General features: G+C 42.5%; 1 protein-coding gene across 3 annotated transcripts in view; it reads right to left on the bottom strand.

Moving 5' to 3' along the window:
* Positions 1 to 6,266: 6,266 nt before the first annotated feature.
* The window catches only part of BEND2 (BEN domain containing 2), a 44,844-nt gene continuing 31,240 nt past the window's right edge, over positions 6,267 to 19,870 (bottom strand). For 2 of the 3 annotated variants that reach the window (XM_074993773.1, XM_074993765.1), the window contains 6 exons: positions 18,623 to 19,148; positions 16,310 to 16,510; positions 11,446 to 11,567; positions 9,074 to 9,290; positions 7,771 to 7,974; positions 6,267 to 7,320 (listed from right to left, as the gene is read on the bottom strand). In XM_074993773.1, the coding sequence (XP_074849874.1) occupies positions 7,085 to 7,320; positions 7,771 to 7,974; positions 9,074 to 9,290; positions 11,446 to 11,567; positions 16,310 to 16,510; positions 18,623 to 19,148 (1,506 nt within the window). In that variant the 3' untranslated portion in view covers positions 6,267 to 7,084. The remainder of the gene's footprint in view (positions 7,321 to 7,770; positions 7,975 to 9,073; positions 9,291 to 11,445; positions 11,568 to 16,309; positions 16,511 to 18,622; positions 19,149 to 19,870) is intronic. The other variant, XM_074993781.1, reaches the window with a different exon arrangement.

The following is a 19,870-nucleotide window of genomic DNA, read 5'->3' as shown; positions in this document are numbered from 1 at the left end:
ACCCCGTTGCCCTATGCAAGTTTGACAGTGTGAGTAGTGCATTGTGGGTACCTATCCAACAGTGCCTTAGCCCTGGTTGCTTGTGGGTGTTTCATGTTAAAATCCAGAATGCAAAGCAGTGTCCTAGAATTCAGAGCACCCAGTAACAGAATTCAGAATTCTCACAAACCCAACTGGGTCCCTTGTGCCACGCGTCTTCTGCGGACATTGGTGTAGCAGTGGGCAGCTGTGCTATCCGCCCTGTCTACCCCGGCTCAGTTCCATCAGCCATGCGTCCACTGCAGACATTGGTGTACCAGTGAGCAGCTGTTCATCCCTCTCCCAAACCCACACGTTCCCTGTGCCTTGCATCCTCTGTGGATGTTGGTGTAGCAGCAGACAGCTGTGCTATGAGCCCTGTCCACCTCTGCCCAGTTCTGTCAGCTGCACATCCAGACCTTTATACTTGCAGGTCTGGGTGCTGCAGAATTCAAATTCAAATTCTCCTTCAATCAAAAATTCGTGGGCTTCCTGTGACCTTCTTCCTGCACACTTGGATGCAGAGCAGCAGAGAAGGAAGAGGCCATAGATGGAGGGTCACCATGTAGCTTTGTGAGATACATTCGGGACACTTCTGGAGGCTAATAAATTCTCAGTTTAACATAAGGGCAAAACCCAGGTTTCATGACTAAACATGAATGTTCTTTCAATTTGCATGTTTTTCTTTATTTATTGGACTGCACTGAAATGTGCAGATGCTATGTTCATCACTCACAGATGTCTGCAATGGAGACATCAATAATGGTTTTGGTTTTCTAAATGTTATAGTTACTAAGTAGACAAACAGTGGCCCTTTGGACTTAAATTGTGTCAGGTGCCCTTTAATTCTGATGAATAAAGATGTTAGAACAAGGTCAGAGCTTCCAACCATCAGTAAATTTACAGACAGTCCATAAAAATTGGCTGAAATTGGACTTGTTCATAAATAAAGTTTGTAAAAAAGATTTAGGTGTCTAAATTTCACAAAAGTGCAATAAAATTTCAAAGGAGAGCAATTATTCTATAGCAATTAAATTTCTTCTGTGCTGCTTCAGCCATTTTACTGCAGAGCAGTGGAAACTGGACCATTTAGTTGTTTGTTTAGCTCAATCGTTGAGATGATGTAATGTGAATCATGTGATCGGCCTGTTATCATCATCTATGTTATCCCACCAAGTTAGCATCAGTGTGTTGGCAACATGACTAACAAAATGAAAGTGAGTTAAATAGCATATTATTCTTGTGATGTATGAATGCCAATGATTACTTTTCACTTTTGGCCATTTATGTTGTCTTAATAGAGTATAAAAATTATGTCCATAAAAAAATTTGTCTGTGTGTAAATTTTTCCCATTTTGTCCTAAATGAAATTTCAATGGGTTGGCAACCCTGAGCAAGGGCCTTGAATCTATTTTCACACTTAGATTCTGACAATATTTTAGAATAAGATCTTGCCGAAACAACACATTTGCACCAGTTTAAATAAATTCCTCCAATGATTTACCTATATTAATGCAAGTGCCTGTGCATATATGCTTATTCCAAGTTTCTGGTGGTTTATTTTAGGTTGCCTGAAAACAGATTCCTAATTCTAATCTAAGATACACCCAAACAAGAGCATGCACATAAGGGATTGTTCTTGCTTAGCTAAACCAGTTTAAAGGCCTAAGATGACAAATGAAGAATAAATGTTTTATTTTATATAATAAGATTTTGTATGAAACTTGCTTTCTGATGTGTTATCTGGTTACCTATGATTATAATGGCCAAACTGAGCCAATTGTATAACATGAAGAAGCAGTTAGCTAGTCTTAGGCAAAGTTACTCTTCCCAAAGCCTGTGTCCCTGACAGGAAACCAAACACAAATAGCCACCTTTCAAGGGCTGCGGTCACACTAGCCCCTGCTTTTGGAGGGGCCAGGGTAATGAGACACTTCGGCAGATGCTAAGGATGCGCTGGCATGGATATGCAGTGCCTCATTAGCATAACGGCGGCCGTACATGCTTTGAAAGTGTTGCTTTTGAAATGCACGCTGCCTGTACAGCTGGGGCCTTTCGAAAGAAACCCCTGATTTCTAAAGTCATTTCTTCCCAAAAGCAAATGGGAAGAAGGGGCTTTCGAAATCAGGAGGTCGTTTCAAAAGGCCCCCGGCTACATGGGCAGCATGCGTTCAGAAACTGGCACTTTCGAAGCATGTGTGGCTGCCATTATTATGCTAATGAGGTGCTGCATATCCATGCCAGCGCCTCATTAGCATCTGCCAAAGTGCCTCGTTACCAGGGATCCTCTGAAAGGAGGGGCTAGTGTGGCCACAGCCTAGTTAAAAGTACCAAACTACCTTTCAACCATGATGTGGTCCAATATGCATTATCCCCAAACAAGGAGGACTAATATTTAATACACAGTCAGTCAGTAAAGGAGCAAATATAGTCTGGTTTTATTTGTAAAATACTCTTTCCGAAGGGCAAAATACATTTTACAAAAGTTAGCAAAAACTGGTACAATTATGAGGAAAGTATTACTGTTTTTTGTTCAGTTATTTGGGTCTCTTAACAATGGAAGATACAAGTAGGTACCACATTGACAAAATTCAGCACTAGTTAGCTAAGTCTATAAATATGTCATTCGGACATTATCATCATCTGTGGATGACAGTGGAAAAATTCGCTACATATACTTAAAAAAAAAGTAAGAATTTTTGGTATTTTTCTGAGTTTTGTAACTGGAAATACCTATAAACTAGTTTCTGAAAGGGTTGATGTTTTTGCAAGGAGAATCCTAAGGAAGAATAATTATAGTTTGTTGGTCATAAATAAGAGCAACGCTGTTTCAAATATTAAATCTGAGGACTAAACAATAATGCATAAAATGTACAGTGAAAAATAAATCCATTCAAATGACTCATTCAATTCTAAATGGTAATGAAATATTCAAATGTGAATACCGCTGCACACAGAACCACCTCCATGCCCCACACAGCCCCAGTGACTGGGTTTTACTAAAAGATGGCTGCACTGAATTATTGGTAAAATTGGGATCTGTGGAACAAACTATGAAGCCACTTCTGATTCTCAGCTAAGATGCTATCAATCTGGTGTAACTCTGCTGTTTCCAGTAGCATTACTCCAGATTTACAGTGGTGAAAAATGGAATTTGGCCTCTTTACTGTTGGGGGGGAAAAAAAAAAAAGTCACACAAAACTAAACAACATGATTTTATTTTTAAGCCCAGCAGCATATCAAGAAATTGCCCACACTAGTTAAAATTAAAGCACAAAACCCCCTTTAAGGATATGTCTACACTTAAGTCAGGGGTATGTTTGCTACTTGTATAGGAATATCCAAGCTAGCTTTAGTATTGTTAGTGCAATTAAGAGACAGAGGCATAAGCTTCAGTTCTGCCACTTTGCTGTTACTTATTGTTGCACTAGCTAGTCTAAAGCTAGTTCTGGTATAACTCCATTACTGCAATCACATCTTTGATTGAAGCATAGACATACCATGAGTTACGTTATGCTAATAGTGATGAACACGCATTCTTTAGATGTATGTCTTAAGCCAATGAACATGGGTCATGAATAAGCTAGTTTTATAAATATACTTGCCTTAAAAACAGGCACAGTATACAGAAACATAGTACTGCTAGGAGACAAGCCATGACAATTCTTGTAATGGAATTTGCTTCCAAAGAATGTTTCAGGAACATGCATGATATAAATCAGATCTGAAATTTACTGGAATAACCTCTATCTCAAGTTACTGGATTCAAAAGAATTTTATACTTTTACCTTCAATACAGAGATCTTATACTCTACATACTATTTAGTAAGCAAGATAATTGTGTTATAAGCAGAAATAAAAATGAAAACAAGTAAAATACTTCTGAACACCAGTACCAGAAATCTGGGAGACCATAAATTAGTTTAAAGATGAAAAAAGCCTTCTGCAGTATGCCATATTCCTAAAGAAAATTCACTACTGTTTTACCTTTTATTATTAAACCCCCTAAATCTTACCTTAGCAGTTAATGGATTTTTGGCTAAATTATGTCTGGATATAAGCAGATGCAGCTCAGTCAGAGATAAGAGCTACATCAGCTTCTAACAAAGCTGAATGTGTTATTCTTATTTGTGAGCCTTCCAAAGCTCTATTTCTACACCCAGCTTGGACAATATATGCTACATTTAGATGTGATGTAAATGGTCACATAAACGTACACATCAGGAAGTCTGTGTAACTTGCATAGCAAGAGAAATGGAAGATGAGGCTCTTGCAGGAAAAGCAACCAACAGGAAGTTGTAAGATAAATCAGACACACCCCACCTTTGGTGTGAATATTACACAGGTTACACCATCATTTACCTCTTCTGCTGAAGTTAGCGCCAGATGTGTAATTTCCCACTAATTTCCTTCTTCATCTAGCATACATTATGTTCTTCCAAACTTCATCCCTTGTCAGTTTTGACATGACCTTATCCAGTGGTGTTTTTTTATTCCATTACTTGCTGGTCCTGAGCATTGACACCCTGCAGCCCCAGACATGGGATTGGCTGGGGATGGGGAGCTGGCTGAGTACTGGCTCCTCTTTTATTTTTTATTTTCGTTCCCCCCTTTTAACAAAAAAGGCACTGACCTTATTTTGCCTATGAACCAACTACAATTAAATTTTTATAGCTTCATTATTACAAGGAAAAAAAAAAGAAGGCCACATTACCTATGCAATGGTCACAACTGAAACAGCTCTTGGCCAGGGACAGAAAACCTTCTCTTTTGCAAATGAAATATTTAAGTTCGGTGTCCAACTATTGCTGCTGAATTTCAATTTATGAATGAAACTGTTAGTGTTGCAATGAAATGCATCATGAGCATATGCAGACGTAAAAAATGGCAGAAAAGTTGCTGTCTATTCAGAGATTTATTATGACTACTGCAGTCAATGATTTCCAAAATATAATGCTTTATTACCATATTGTGTATAAAATCTCATGGGAGAAGGAGAATAAAAAGGAATATATGTAACTATTTCTGAGGAACAGCAATCCTGACTATCTTAGAAACAATTAAGGTCTTAAAAAAGACTCTACAATTTCACCTTTAAGGGTCTGACTTTGTAAGGGTAAGATGCCAGATGCTTCTAATTACTAACAACCAACAAAACACGGAGCAAATATGCTGGATAGTTCACACAAACCACCCAGAAACCTAAAAGCTGCAATCATTATGGGTGAGTCTGGATAGGTTTAACAATTGTAACCTTAGTCATGACCGAAGACATTAAGCGCTAAAGTATGAGTCTCGATCTTGAGGACTGGTGGATTGATGCCATACCCAAGCCTTCCATTAACTTCATGGGTGGATCAGACGCATGCTCTCTAGTTGGAAGCTGAAGCAGACTTTTCCTATCCTCTGTAGATTAGGCACAGAGGGGACATGTACCAAACACAGAACAGTGGGTTATATAGATATGCTACTCCTTGATTATCCCTTCAGAAGAATATATTTTGTAATTTCAATTGAGTAAAAGAGAACCAGGATATATATACAAAAAATATTCTCTCTTAATATTCATTTCAGGAAAGAGCCAAACCACTGGGAAGAGGGAAAACATTACTTACTAACAATGGTATTGCTGTACAGGGTGACCCTCCCTGATCCAGAACTCTCCTGTCCCACAACATCCGTAATCCAGCATGATTTTAGTTAGACGGATGATCACTTGTCAAGGGTGTGGCCAAGTTTCCTGTGGCCCCATAAAGTTTGTTTACAGCCACAAGTCCTGACTTTAAGGCTACGTCTACATGAGCCCCAAACTTCGAAATGGCCATGCAAATGGCCATTTCGAAGTTTACTAATGAAGTGCTGAGATGCATATTCAGCGCTTCATTAGCATGTGGGCGGCCGTGGCACTTTGAAAGTGACACGGCTCGCCGCCGCGCATCTCATCCCCACGGAGCTCCTTTTCGAAAGGACCCTGCCTACTTCAAAGTCCCCTTATTCCCATCAGCTCATGGGAATAAGGGGACTTCGAAAGTGATGCGCCTCGCCGCCGAACGGCTCGTCCCCACGGGGCTCCTTTTCGAAAGGACCCCGCCTACTTCGAAGTCCCCTTATTCCCGTGAGCTGATGGGACTAAGGGGACTTTGAAGTAGGCGGGGTCCTTTCGAAAAGGAGCCCCGTGGGGACGAGCCGTTCAGCAGCGAGGCGCGTCACTTTCGAAGTGCCACGGCCACCCACATGCTAATGAAGCGCTGAATATGCATTTCAGCACTTCCTTAGTAAACTTCGAAATGGCCATTTGCGTGGCCATTTCGAAGTTTGGGGCTCGCGTAGACACGGCCTAAGTGTTCTGTGCCGTTATTTTGCTGTAATTTACCCCTAAATGTTTTCTAAGAGCCCAGCATGCAGTGGAAGGTTGGTAATGCTGCTAGACAATATTGACTTCGCATGGTCCAGCAAGTTCTCTCGCTTGGCACTGGTCAGGTCCTGAAGGTTTAGAGAGGTTCAGCCTGTAGTTATCTTTATCTTTCCTCATCCTACAGCAAAACCTCTGCTATAGGATTGGGAGGTTGGGGGAAGAAACATGATCTCTGAATGCAAAGTGGTGTAATACGAACCACACTCTTTTCTGTGTTATTTTTTTGGATTATATTATCCAGCTGGTAGAACAAGTTTCCCTCCCCAGACTTAACAAGCTTGACCCCGACAGGCTTTGTGAATCTTTATTCTTTTGTCCAGGGGGACAATCATTTTCTCTTTTTGATGTGCAGTGTACTTCCTCAAGGCAAAATGATCTCTCCTGGCGCAAGTACTTCACTGAAAGTAGGTGCTTGTCAGACTAGTGCCCATCATGACACCTAGCTTTAATGGCGTCAGTCATCTCTATGATGAGCATTAGTGCCAAAAGCTCAAGAAAAGAGGAACCCCAAGTCATCTGTCATTTTGGCTTTGTGAAGTATATTACATAGTGGTGCGGAAAACCCAGCAAGACTGACTTCTTTATAGTAATTTGACCAACCTACAGCATGACTGCAGCAAGGTATCAGATGGTTGTAGGACATGTTGCATTTTAGTCTGTAAGGTTGATAGTGTCGCTTTCATACGGCTTTACTGAAGTAGGGCTTTGCGGAGGACTCTTTTCACTTGATGGTGGTGTAGCCAAGACTTTTTTTCGAACTCCAATTGCAGCCTTCTTATGATCATGTCTAAGACTGCGAATTGTACTGTTTATGGCGGCTACACATGCTTTCCAGTCATATCCAGTTTCCTTTAGATCAAAGGATGGGTAGTTCTCTTGAAGAAAGTCTAATGATAAACAAACAAATAAGTAGGGTGTTAATTATTTATGCATGCTTACATATTTTATTTAGATACAATTGGGCCAAAAGAAATCTTCAGAAGCCTCCCAGTGTAGAATACATTCAAGTTAACCTGTAAGTTAAAACAATCAAAGCTAGAGTGACGATGAAATTTATTTTTAAGCAATGATGGGAAAAGTTGAAATATATGGCATAGGAAAATAATATTGGGAGAGGGTTGTTTTATTTTCTTTTTTAATGTTGTAAAGCTCAGGAGTTGGGATAAAATATATCCCCTCTTCATTCCTCCTACTGGTTGTGCCTCTAATCTCATGGCAGTTTCATAAAATATTTCATATAATGTTCAGCAAGCTGCATGATTTATTACTGGAATACAAGTTTAGTAATTTTTATTTATTTCTAGCCCATGTTTTGGAAAGAGTTTATCTGCACATACCTCTGAGAGCATTAATCCTATTGCAGTCCAGCGGACACATGCCACGTTCCAGATTACCATATACATTGCTCTTCACTAATACTTCTTCTGTAAAGAGGTGTCGAATCAGATAGCGAGCAGACAACTCTGGCCGAGACTTCCCCTTGGCTACATAGATAACTGAGAAGGGCAACTGAACATTGCGCCATGGACTCCCAAGATGTTCTAGAGAGGAAGTTGGAGAGATGCATATTTTATTTTCATTGCAGAGATGCTGTTTACCATGCTTTCAAAGGACCACGACACTGGAATAGAAGATGATGACAATTTTTGCCCCTGACATCATACTACTTATGTGAGAAGGCCAGAAGAAATAACATATCATCTTTCATCCTGAAAGATTTTAGACCACTTAACAAACTATGCAAAATATGTGCACGCTCATGAAATGACTCACCGTAGTTAGACTTTAAAATTCAGCAGCTCCGGGATGAAATGATGATAGCTAGCTACAACCAGTGTGCAACATATTGAATGTGGAAGAAAGGAAGAAAAGTTTTCATTCATGACCTGGTCTTACAACAAGAATCATGGGATCCTCAAAAATCTAATTCTATCTGAGCGAGTCTTACATATATTAATGTATAAATCTCCAGGTATCTAAATGATTGCAATAATCCCGATACAAATATAATCTGGGATTTGAGGCTTAGATTTGCAAGACAACCCAAGCAGCCAAAAATATATATATTTCATTTGCTTCATAACAGCACAGCAAAGCTCTTGCTATGCCTTCAGAAATGCTAGCTATACAACATCACTTGCTGCAGAACTATTTCCTGCTCCAAAAAAACAAACTAGTCCTTCCAAGAAATAAAAGCAGTGCTTCTTTCTAATAGGATTCAGACTCCGTGGGTGGAAAATTAAAAGAGGACAAATATTCTTTTATATTTGTCTAAACCTACTTCATTTCAGTGAGGTAGTGAACAACAGAGCGAATGAAAGTTACAATATATGTAGTAAGAGAACAGTCAATTATCAGGCCTGTTGAGTAAGAGGGTCTTGCCAATTCTTTGGTGGGCTGATTATACCTTACACAAGTCCCACCCAATCAGTCTTCCCAGGGAACTGGACAGGGAATTTCCAAAAATCGTGATCACTGACAGCCATTACATGCCACATGTGGTATCTTGTTTTACTGCTGTATTTCTAAACCATGCACTTTTGTTAATGGAAGAAAATAAAACTTAACAGCTGCCACTTCTCAATCAGCTCTGTAAAATGCAGTTTGCTTTAAACCAAAGGATGAAAGTTTCTAATTTACCCATTGGTTCTAGAGACTGCAGTTTATTGGATGCAGGTGCATGGAACATCTCTGGGACTTTATCCCAAGTGGCATTCTGAAGTCTGTTTGTTGTTGAGGTGGTCATTTTCTGAGAGGATTGAGAATTGACTTCACTGTCGTCTCCATTATAATTTAAATCCACACAAATAGATGTGTCTGGAGTGTCGGCAGGTTTCTCCTTCCCTTCAGTAGTCTCCTGAAACACACAAACAGGATTAACATACACTTTTGGAGAGGCCTGCCAGCTTTCCATTTAAGTGTGTCCAATGATTTCCACATTATTAGGAATTAGATTCCACAAATTTCAGAAATTGCTAACCATATTTTTCAATTACAGGAACCGCATGTCAGCCACTTGTTGAAGTCAGGTTCTTGTGTAACATAAGGCACTTTGGAAGCTGACCTGCATGGAGTTCCAGGTATTGTGGGGGGTGAAATTCCAGTATGATTCAACAGCTGGAAATACGTAACAAGATATGGGAAGGCCTACAAAAGTTTACAGTGAAGGTACAGTCTTGGGGAAGCATAACCTAGACCAGGGTGGTGAACCAGTTAGAGATTAAGAGCCAAAACAGTTGTGGATAGAGTGCAAAGAGCCACATATATTTCTCTGTGTGTGTGCGTGCGCACGCGCACACACACACACACAGAGTCTATAGACAGCTAGATATATAAAAATATATAATTCAAATCATTCTCTTCACCTCCCAGAGCCAGGCACCCCCAGCTCCCCTGATCCAACACAATCCCTGCTATCCTTTTCCAGGCACCTTCAGACCCCTGCTCTAACCAATCCTCCTCCTCTTCCCCAGAGGTGGCCACCCCCCAACTCTAACCCAACGTCTGGGACTCATCGGAGCTGCCACCGCTGCCGTGCACTTCTCCCTCTGGGTGTTGGGGGCACGTGCGCAGAGTGACGATGAGCAGTCCGGGCACATGGCTCCAAGCAGGAGCTTCATTTCACTGATCAAAGAGCCACATATGGCTTGAGAGCTGCAGCTTGGTCACCCTTGACCTAGACACTGAAGACTCAAGGTTTGCAAGATGGAAAAGAAAAATGGATAAAGTGAGAAATGCTGGAAGGTTACACCAGAAATACTCTGGGATGAACTGGGACTATTACCTCTGAGCAACAGGAGGACAGATGACACCTTTGTTTTGAATTAAAGACGCTAGAAGAATTATAGTACAGGTAGAGTAATGATGATATGGTTATTGCACTCAACACAAACCTCAAAAGATACTACTTGCCAAGGAAACGTTTATTGCTCACTGAACAAATGCAGCACAGAATCTTGCACATCAAAGTAACTGTAACTTAGCAAACCACCTAACAGTGTTTTGAGCGCCTGGCTATTGCAACACAATACAGGATATAGGAGTGTTAAGGCTTCTAGGAAAGAATCCTGCCCTACAGTTTTCCATTTTAACAGAAGACTGCTGAAATCAGCGCAGACTACTTTGGAAGGACACTGATGGAAGGGGTTTTGTAGACGGGGATTAACAAAGGAGTGTGCAATAATGTTAATAGACTATAAATAAATTAACTGGTAAATAAATTCCAGTGCCATGGAGAGAGCTTATTGTCCAGTACTAGATTAAAATAAATTCTTTCGTCTCTAGTATCACTGACATGAAAAACAAAAAGGGAAAACACTATTAGTTTAACCAAACAAGGGCACTTGCAAATGGTTTTATTTAAATAATACTGAAAAATTTAAGAAATAAAATATTTTAGTTCTTAAACAGTAATTTATGCTAAAGGTTAATATGTTGTGGTTTTAAACTTTTTTTTTAAAGTCATATTTATTCATGACCATTAAAAGTGTGTTTGAGTTGATCCTTAATGAGAAGGTCTTAAAAATAAATTCTAACAAGGAATAATCTGCACTAATTGTATAAATCACAGGGAGTGGGGTTGCTAACTATTCATGATCCCAATTCTGCAAAAGTTTATGCATAGTCTCAAACAATTAGGTGACTGGAAATAATTTTGACCTCAAAGGTCTTGTAATAAATAGCTTCATAACTTTGGTAATGGAGGGTAATTATTCTATAAAAATTATTACAAGTTGCAACAAATTTTTAGTACTTATAGGAAAATATTACTGTGTTTTTATTTCAGGATTCTGTGTGTGTGTGTGTCTTTTATTAATACTAAAAAACAAAGATGCTTACACCGTTCCATACATACTATCGGGACTCAAGTCAGTAGAGCTATGCTGAACCATGACAAAATAAGTCCTGAGGAGTCTTAAATTATGGGGCTCAGGTGGTAAAGTACTTATGTATCTAATTCTGTAAGAAAACATTTATCCTCTCAATAACTGTTACACCTGGAGATGACTTACTGGGTTTATTTTGGTTTCACAGCGTAAGCAGCGGATCATGGCATTGACGTTTGTGATACAGGTTTTCCAGTCTCTTCCATATTCACTCAGGTCATAATTTGGGAAATGAGTTGCAAGAAATTCTGCACACAAAATGTCAGAAGTCTTTTAAACTATGTGATAATAAAGAAGCACTAAAAGAGAGCTTTAATCAAATAAGAGAACACAATGAGAAAAATTTCAAGTGTTTACCAAGGTTATTAATGAGTTTTAGATTTTAGTTTACATTAAGTAAATGTAGGGTAGATGGGTATTTTCAAAATAGGCAGCAGTATACTTCTGCATGACCTTACAAAACCAAGATGCAGCAGAAAAGTTTCCCTGCACCTGGTAAGGAGCATTTTCATGATTCCATATACATAGACTGACTGGTCAAACTACATATCTTTAGAGATGCCAGGACTAGAAACGGGGCTAGCATACATGATTCAGTTGTTCATATGAACTGTGGTTTACTTTCTGCAAATACAGAAGAAATGAATACTTGATCTGTGAGTCTTACAAAAAGGAGTAGATAGTGTGTGCATAGATGCATGCCTTTGCATTGGGGGCTAGGAAGAGCATTTTGCAAAATATTGCCACTCTTACCACTTTTCAAACAAGGAATAAATGGAGAGTTAGGAGAAAACTGCTGACATGTCCATAATTTGTGTTCTATGCATATTATGACCTCATAATATGAAATTAATATGACCAGCACTGATTGACGAATGAGAAAAATATAACATTTACGAGCGATCAGTGAAATTGCTATGAACATTGAAAGAGTTTACAATGAACATTGAAGGGTAACTAGATCAAAGTCCCCCTCAGAACCCAAAGAAGCAGTGTGAAAAGAGTTCCCTGTTCTGTAACTGGTGTTCTTTGAGATGTGTTGCTCGTGTCCATTCCAAGTTGGGTGTGCGCTGGTGCACGCACAGTGACCAGAACCTTTTTGCCCTAGCCAGTAGCTGTAAGATTGGCGTGGTGCCCCCTGGAGTGGTGCTGATGTGGATGACCAATATATGCACTGCCCTCCCCCTCCTGCGCTCAGTTCCTTCTTGCCAGCTACTCTGACAGAGGGAAAGGCGGGATGGTTTTGGAATGGACATGAGCAACACATCTCAAAGAACACCAGTTACAGAACAGGTCTTTTCTTCTTCAGGTGACTGCTCACATGCATTCCAAGTTGGGTGAATACAAGCCAATGCCTAGGAGGCAGGGCTGGATCTCCGAACAGACTGCAGGACAGCCCTGCCCACCACAGCATCGTCCTGTGCATGCTGTGTCAAAGCATGATGTGCTGTAAAACGTATGAATTGAGGACCAGGTGGCCGCCCTACAGATGTCCTGGATAAGCACCCATGCCACATACGCCACAGAGGATGCCTGCACCCGAGTGGAGTGAGCCCTAACTGGCAGAGGGGGAACTCCCATAAGCTTGTCATGCTCCTTGATGCATGTCACTATCCGAGAGGAAATCCACTGGGAGGAGACCGGAAGGCCCTTCATCCTACCAGCTACTGCCACAAAGTCTGCATCCACACTTGCATTCCTCTTTCAAGAGAGGCATGCAAATGAGGGAAATCAAAAATGCAAATGATGTGCAGATTTACATATCTGGCACCTCATTTGCATAGTCTTATTTCAAAAGAAGAAAACCACTGCTCTTTTAAAAGTAAGCCCCATCTTCGAAAAAACCCTTCTTCCCTTTTTGTTATGGATCAACATGTAGATTGACAGGTGCGGGATGGTCCTTGCTGACGGGCCCTTGCTGGTGCCAGCAAGATGATCAATGCCTCTCCTGAGCGAATCTTGCGGAGGACTCTGTGGACTAGCAGAATTGAAGGGAACGCATACATCAGCCTGCCTGACCAGAGGACACTGAGGGCATCTGCCCAGGATCCTGCGTTCTGATTACAGGAGGAGTAAAATGCCCCACATTTCACACTGAGGTGAGAGGTGAACAGGTCCCCCTGGGATAACCCGGCTTCCAGAAAATAGAATGAATAACCTCTGGGTGGAGTGACCCATAAAGGACCTGCTGAGCTGGTCTGCCAGTGAATAGTGCACACCTGGCAGGTAGAGGGCTTTCAAAATGATGCTGTGCTGTATGCAGAAATCCCAGAGCATCACGGCCTCATGACACAGGGGAGAGGAACATGCACCTGGTCTGTTTGTTGATATAGCACATTGCCATCGTGTTGTCTATAGTGACTGACATGCACTGCCCCATCAGGTTGGCCTTGAAAGTCATACATGCTAGTCTGAGGGCTGTGAGCTCCCTTACATTTATGTGGAGTTGAAGGTCCAAAATGCTCCAAAGAGCCTGGGTTCACTACTGCCCCAGGTGTGCTCCCCACCCTCCATCCAAAGCATCCAATACTAGGGAAAGGGAGGGCTGCTGGGGGGGCAAAGAGGACTCCTGTGAGGATGGGCTGCTCACCCAACCACCAGTGCAGGTTCGACAGAGTCCACAGTGGCACCATAACCAATCCATTCTAGCCATAGTGGCAATTCTTTTGATTATGGGCAGAGCCACCTTAGTGGGACTTGTGGAGGACAAAATGTCCATGATGGGGTCCATCTCATCCTGGACTTCCTCCAGCTGCACCCCCAAGTTTTGGGCCACTCTCCTGAGGAGCTGCTGAAATGCCATGCCATCCTCCTATACCGGTGAGGCCAATGAGCCTGCCGCTGCCTCATCCAGGGAGGAAGAGGATGATAACGCTAGTGCCTCCATTTGGAGGGGAAGGGCAGTAGGAACCTGTTCAGTCAACTGGCCCCCCTAAGGGAATTATGGGGGTAACTGGGAGGCACGGTGGGTGGAGCAGGCACAGGTTGGCCAGAAAAACCCCCAACAGGTGGTACAAATGGTGCTGGTACTGCACCCTGTACTTGAGCCAGTACTGGTACCTGCCCTATCGGCACTGGAGGGACGATCACCAAAGGCGCTGGCACCACTGGGGTGCAGTCCCACTGCAAAGGTGCTGATGATGGTGCCAAGGTTGACACCAACAAGATAGATGCAGGTGGCTCTACAACAACTCTGCCATGAAGCTACTGAGAGCTCCATGCCAGTCCCAAGCCCGAATGAAGGTTGGTCAGATGTGTGTCGATGCGCTGACTGTCAAACAACAATACGAATGAAATCTGATGCCAGTACAACTAAATGTTAAAGATGCCAGCTTGGACGTTGCCCGGATAAACAAGGTCCATGATGCCAATGTTCACTGCTTCCTGCTTTTGCTCCGGAGGTGGGTCGCCCAGTGACGCCGACAGAGCCGAGTGTAGGATTGGTGGGGCTCCCAGCACTGTTGATGTTACTCCCATGCTCTAGCCCTGTGCCTCATGAAACGCCCATGGGGTCAAGAAAAGCCACTGTTGCAACACCTGCAAACCCTACAGCCGACCCATATTGTCTAAAACGACAACTATGGGGCCTGCAATTGGCATGGCGTGACCTTCTCGAGCTCCCATTGTGTCTGGAGCTTAAGTAGAATGGAGTCCAACTCCGACGCTGATTCGGAAGCTGATGACCATGGCAAGGCCCCCGGAGTCAGCACAGATGTCAAGCGTACCAATGCTGGTAACGGTGCTGGAGCATAGGGCACCCGAAACTGGTCCAGTCGCTCCCTGACTGATTGGCATCAGAGCGTTCGGCATCGAGTACAGTGTCAGTGCTAGCGTTGATGTGAGGACGGGGGTTGGACATCCATATGCCCCAACCGCTCAGTCTCAATGCTACAGCGTTGGTCCTCCATAGATGGAGGAGGACCTGGCACCGTCATTTGAAGAAGGCCTTATGCCACTCAAAACGCTTCCAGCATTAAAGGCAAGTCCAGCTCTTGAGGGCTCCCACTTTGCACTGGCTTCATCGTGCATGCCTCCTGCTCCTCAACAGTGCGTGATGGAGACTTGGACTTTGGCTGCCACGCTTGGATGTCAGCCACTGATGTCTGTTGTGCCTCTCCTTTTTTGGCACTGGAGATTGACTCCTATGGTGCTGAGAAGGCGATGGTGCCTGTGCCTGCTCCCAGTGCTGAGAGTCCTTGGATGGCACTGTGGTAGATGGTGCTGGTGCACTTTGCACGGAGGAGGCTCCACTCTCCGCTCCTGCTGGGGACTCCTGGGGTTTAAGAGCTGCCTCCATTATCAGGACTTTATGGCGTTGGGCCCAATCTTTCAAAGTTCTGGGCTTAAAGGCCTTACAAATAGGACAGCAATCACCCAAGTGTCCTTCCCCCAAGAAAATCAGACAAGCTGAATGGGGGTTGCTCTTGGGCACGCATTTGCACTTGCAACAAGTCTTAGAGCCTGGGGAGCCAGGCATTCCCCAGTTCCAAGGTGCTGACAAGGACAGAAAGCCCTGCCTCAGCTTTTAGTTAAGACACTAAGGACTAACTACCAAACACTAGAACTATTACACTTATTTGAGAACTATTTACACTACAATAGGCTACTAGCTAATAAATTGAAAGGAGAATGCAAGAGCTTCAATCACTGGCAGTATCGTGAGAAGGAACTGAGTGGGGGCAGTGGGGTGTGCGATGCATATGTTGGTCACCATATTGGTACTCCTCCAGTGGGTGCCACATCGACCCTACGGCTACTGGCTGGACAAAAAGCTTCCAGTGACTGGGCATGTGCCAGCGTACACCCAAACTGGAATGCACATGAGCAATCACTCGAAGCAGCAGCAATATTCACTACTAGGTCATATAATAGCTGGTGGATAATGACTCACCAAAAAGGTAGACTGAAGGATAAATGTAAGGTTCGTAATTAAGAATTCAAGAAAACTGCTAAGGATGAAAAGTACTAAATGTTTTATAAGTTAGCATACCTCTTACTGCAGCAACCTTGTTAGGATCCAGTGTTCTGCGCCCCCGTGCGCTGACACCCATAATGCTACACAGCAACGTTTCCTTCGGGAACAAGACACGGACTAGATAGCGTGCTGCATACTTTGGTTTCGTCTTTTGTCTGGCTTTCATCAAATAGTTTCCAAGAACCTTCACATTTCGTTTTGGGTCACCAACATACTCTTTGTAAAGCAAAAACATTTTTATAAGATTAACACAAATCTGCTAAAAGAAGGAGCTCTTCCACAAGCCTACTTTTATGACACAATCTTACATTTCCTTACATCAAAATAAGGTTTACTATACATTACCTGTCTTTGTACTCAAGGAGTTACAGAAATAGCTTCCATCAGTACCTTCTGACTCAATTAGCCTGCTTGGCTCATTTATATCAAGCACCCCAATTGATTAAGTAATAGCAACAGCATTTTTAAGAAAAGTATTTAAGTGCTAGGACGCAACATTTCCAGATGACTTACTATTTACAGACTTGCCTATTCATTTTCAAGAAAACATCTCACAAAGGTATGGGGGGGCGTGATTTGTCCATTTTATCAGGAGTGCACAAGCAGAAGTTGAACACTTCACCCATTATTTATATTTAATGGCATTCAAATTCACTTATTTTTTAAACTCGAAAAATGTCACCTTCCACACAACTGAGGCTATATATACACATTATGCACCATTACGTCTGCCTGTGTCCTGTGTGCTTTTCTACTGCCTTTTATGGTGACGTATTTCATGGAGCTACTTACAGCGATCCACAAAATTAAACATTTTGGAAGAATAAGCACTGGAGGATTTGGAGGTCTCTCTCTTAATAAAACAGCCCACAGAATCAAAACATTGCAAATCTCTGCTTTTTCCCATTCAAGAATTAGTGTTCCTTACGCACAAAATAATTAAAATGTTTTCTCAAATGTAGATCACACTGTAAGTTATGTTCACCCTTTGCTTTACAGATGAGACATTCTTTACATACTTATAAGTATTTAATAGATAAGAGAATATTTGGTTTTCACAGGAAAGCCTTTTCAAGGAAATTCTTAGATGCGCAAGTATCAGAAAGGTAGCCGTGTTAGTCTGTAGCTTTGAGAACAACAAAAAGTCTTGTGGCACCTTGGAGCAATATCTGTTAGTCTATAAGGTGCCACAAGACTTTTTGTTGTTTTAGATGCACAGAAACTCTAACACACTGCACTTACATTGTGTATTGTGTACTGGAATCTTAGCTGTTCTATACCACTGATAGTATGAGTACACAGCAGGAAAGAATCTTATACAAGTTGCACTTCTCTCGCCCAGCACCCTCGGGACTGGTCCCAAATAAGGGAATTTACTGGATGAAGGGATGTCCCTCCCGTCTCTGTCCACCCAGTCTGCAGCCCCTTCCTGTTGCCTGCTCTGTTTTTGTTCCTCCTGCCACCTCCAACCTGGTCCTAGGCCCCCACTGGGCTGACACTAGCCTGGCCACACACAGGCTGCTGGTTGCAGAGGCCAGCTCTAGCCCCAGCTGGGCTGCTGGCAAGGCCCTGGTCCTGGAGGCTGGCTCCTGCTCCAGTCCTGACCTGGGTGCTGGATGTGACCCTGACCCCATGGGTGCTGGATGTAGCCATGGCCCTGCAGGCCCCAGCCCCACAGGTGCTGGAAATGGCCATGGCCCCTGCCAGCTCCAGATTCAGAGGCTGGATCTGTCCCCTGCCAAGCTGCAGCATGATCCTGGCCCTGACTTCGCTGGTGCCAGGTTTGGCTCCCCACCAGGCTGCCAGCACAGTCCCGGCTCCCCAGAGGCTGGCTGCCACCTCTGGCCAGGGACGCAAACTCCACTGGGCTCCCCTGCCCAGGGTGGCTGGGCGCAACTATCCCATGGCTCTCACCCCTCCTCTCCCACCTGCCTCCCAACCTTCAACCTATATCAGTAAGACAGCAAAAGAAGGTGGTGGCTTACTGAAGCATTGTATCTGCTGCAAAATTAAGATATGTTAAAATGCTCAAGTTATTCTGTACCTCAAAATAGTCCATAACACGAAGAACCAACTGAGTATTTGTGTTAGTACAGTGCACATACTACGTTTTCGAATACCTGACTTTGTTAAAGTGACTTCCAGGCTACGGTGAACACCAAATAACCATAACAAACATGCTGTAAGCTTTAATACATTTTTAAAATGCAAACTGAGAAAGTCAACTCTGTTCATTTATTTTTGTTAAAGAAAAAAATGGAATGCCTTATATGCATTTTATTCACTGCAGTTATCCACCCCACTGAGCACATGTGACTTGTAACTCACCAAAACTAGGATTGATAGAGACAGAAGATGATGGAAGTTCTTTACTAATATTCGTGCTTCCTGAAGAGCCTCTGTAATTCATCATCATAGCGTTTCTTCCCAGATTGGTTTCCGGTGGGGTAGTCATCACTGATGACACCAGTGGGGAACCCAATGCAGAAGATGCTACATTGGCAGTGCTTTCCACAACTGCAGTTACGAGATTTGGTTGTGGAGGAAGGTCAGGGATCCTGTTAGCCACTGAGTATGGTGGATGCAGGGAGTGGGTGGAGACGATAGTAGGTAGGGGTGGGCTTTGCCTATGCACAGGTTGTTGTGATTCTAGTTGAAGGGTTTGTTGAACAGGCTTTATTGCCGTGTTGGCCTGGAGATGGCTCTTTTGCAGCCTAACCCTCATTGATGTGCTATGCCCTCCTTGTCCTGGGGGAGGGATGTGAAGACTTGACTCTCTTTCCATTGGCTTCTGTACTTTAATTTTTCCATGGGGTAAATGACTGGAACTTCTGTATGTAAATCCAATGGGCCTCTGTAAATGTGATTGGAAAACAATAATTAAGGTAAAGCTGCACAAATCTCTATTGTTTTTTCCTTCTTGAACAAGACAGAGTGGATGGCAGCCTAAGTAGTACCTTCTCAAAAAGCTAGCTCTGACCTCTTGACCATCAATCTAACTATTGCATGTTTTTCCATCTCTACCTTCATTGATTTCCACTTGGCACCCAGACACCAACATAGCATTCTTCTCTTGAGTTTGTATCCTGCTTCTAAAGTATTTTCCAATCTCCTGCTAGCATAACATTGTTTTAAGAGCTAAATAAATACCTAATAAAGAACAGGCTGTACATATGTTAGTAGTTAATAAAGGTTGTATCTTTGTACAATATTTGCTTAAAAATGGGGCAGCTGGTGCTGTCACCAAGCTGCCGTGTTCTAAGTTCACGTGTCTGCTGCTGTATGAAAGGAAAACATTTGGTTTTGCACCTTTTATTTTGGTTGGCTTTTTTACAATGTATGAAGTAGGCCAGGAAAATGTGATTTCGTCTCAGCCTGACGCTCTTTTTTTCTGTTTATCTGACGTATTAGAAGAAGTTCAGGTCCTATTTAGCCTGGAAGACCACATGATGGTGGGAAATTATTTGTGAAGTGATGACATTAAGGGAATAAAACTAGAGAAACTGAAAGAAGAAAATTTTTAGTAAGACACCTATTTATTTCAATGATTGACATTTTGGAAACAGAAAACCTTGT

This window comes from Carettochelys insculpta, chromosome 1, assembly GCF_033958435.1.
Source record: "Carettochelys insculpta isolate YL-2023 chromosome 1, ASM3395843v1, whole genome shotgun sequence".
In the NCBI taxonomy this organism is placed as follows: Eukaryota; Metazoa; Chordata; order Testudines; family Carettochelyidae; genus Carettochelys; species Carettochelys insculpta.
The sequence above is the reverse complement of the archived record's forward strand: the minus strand, read 5'-3'. Positions and strand labels throughout refer to the sequence as shown.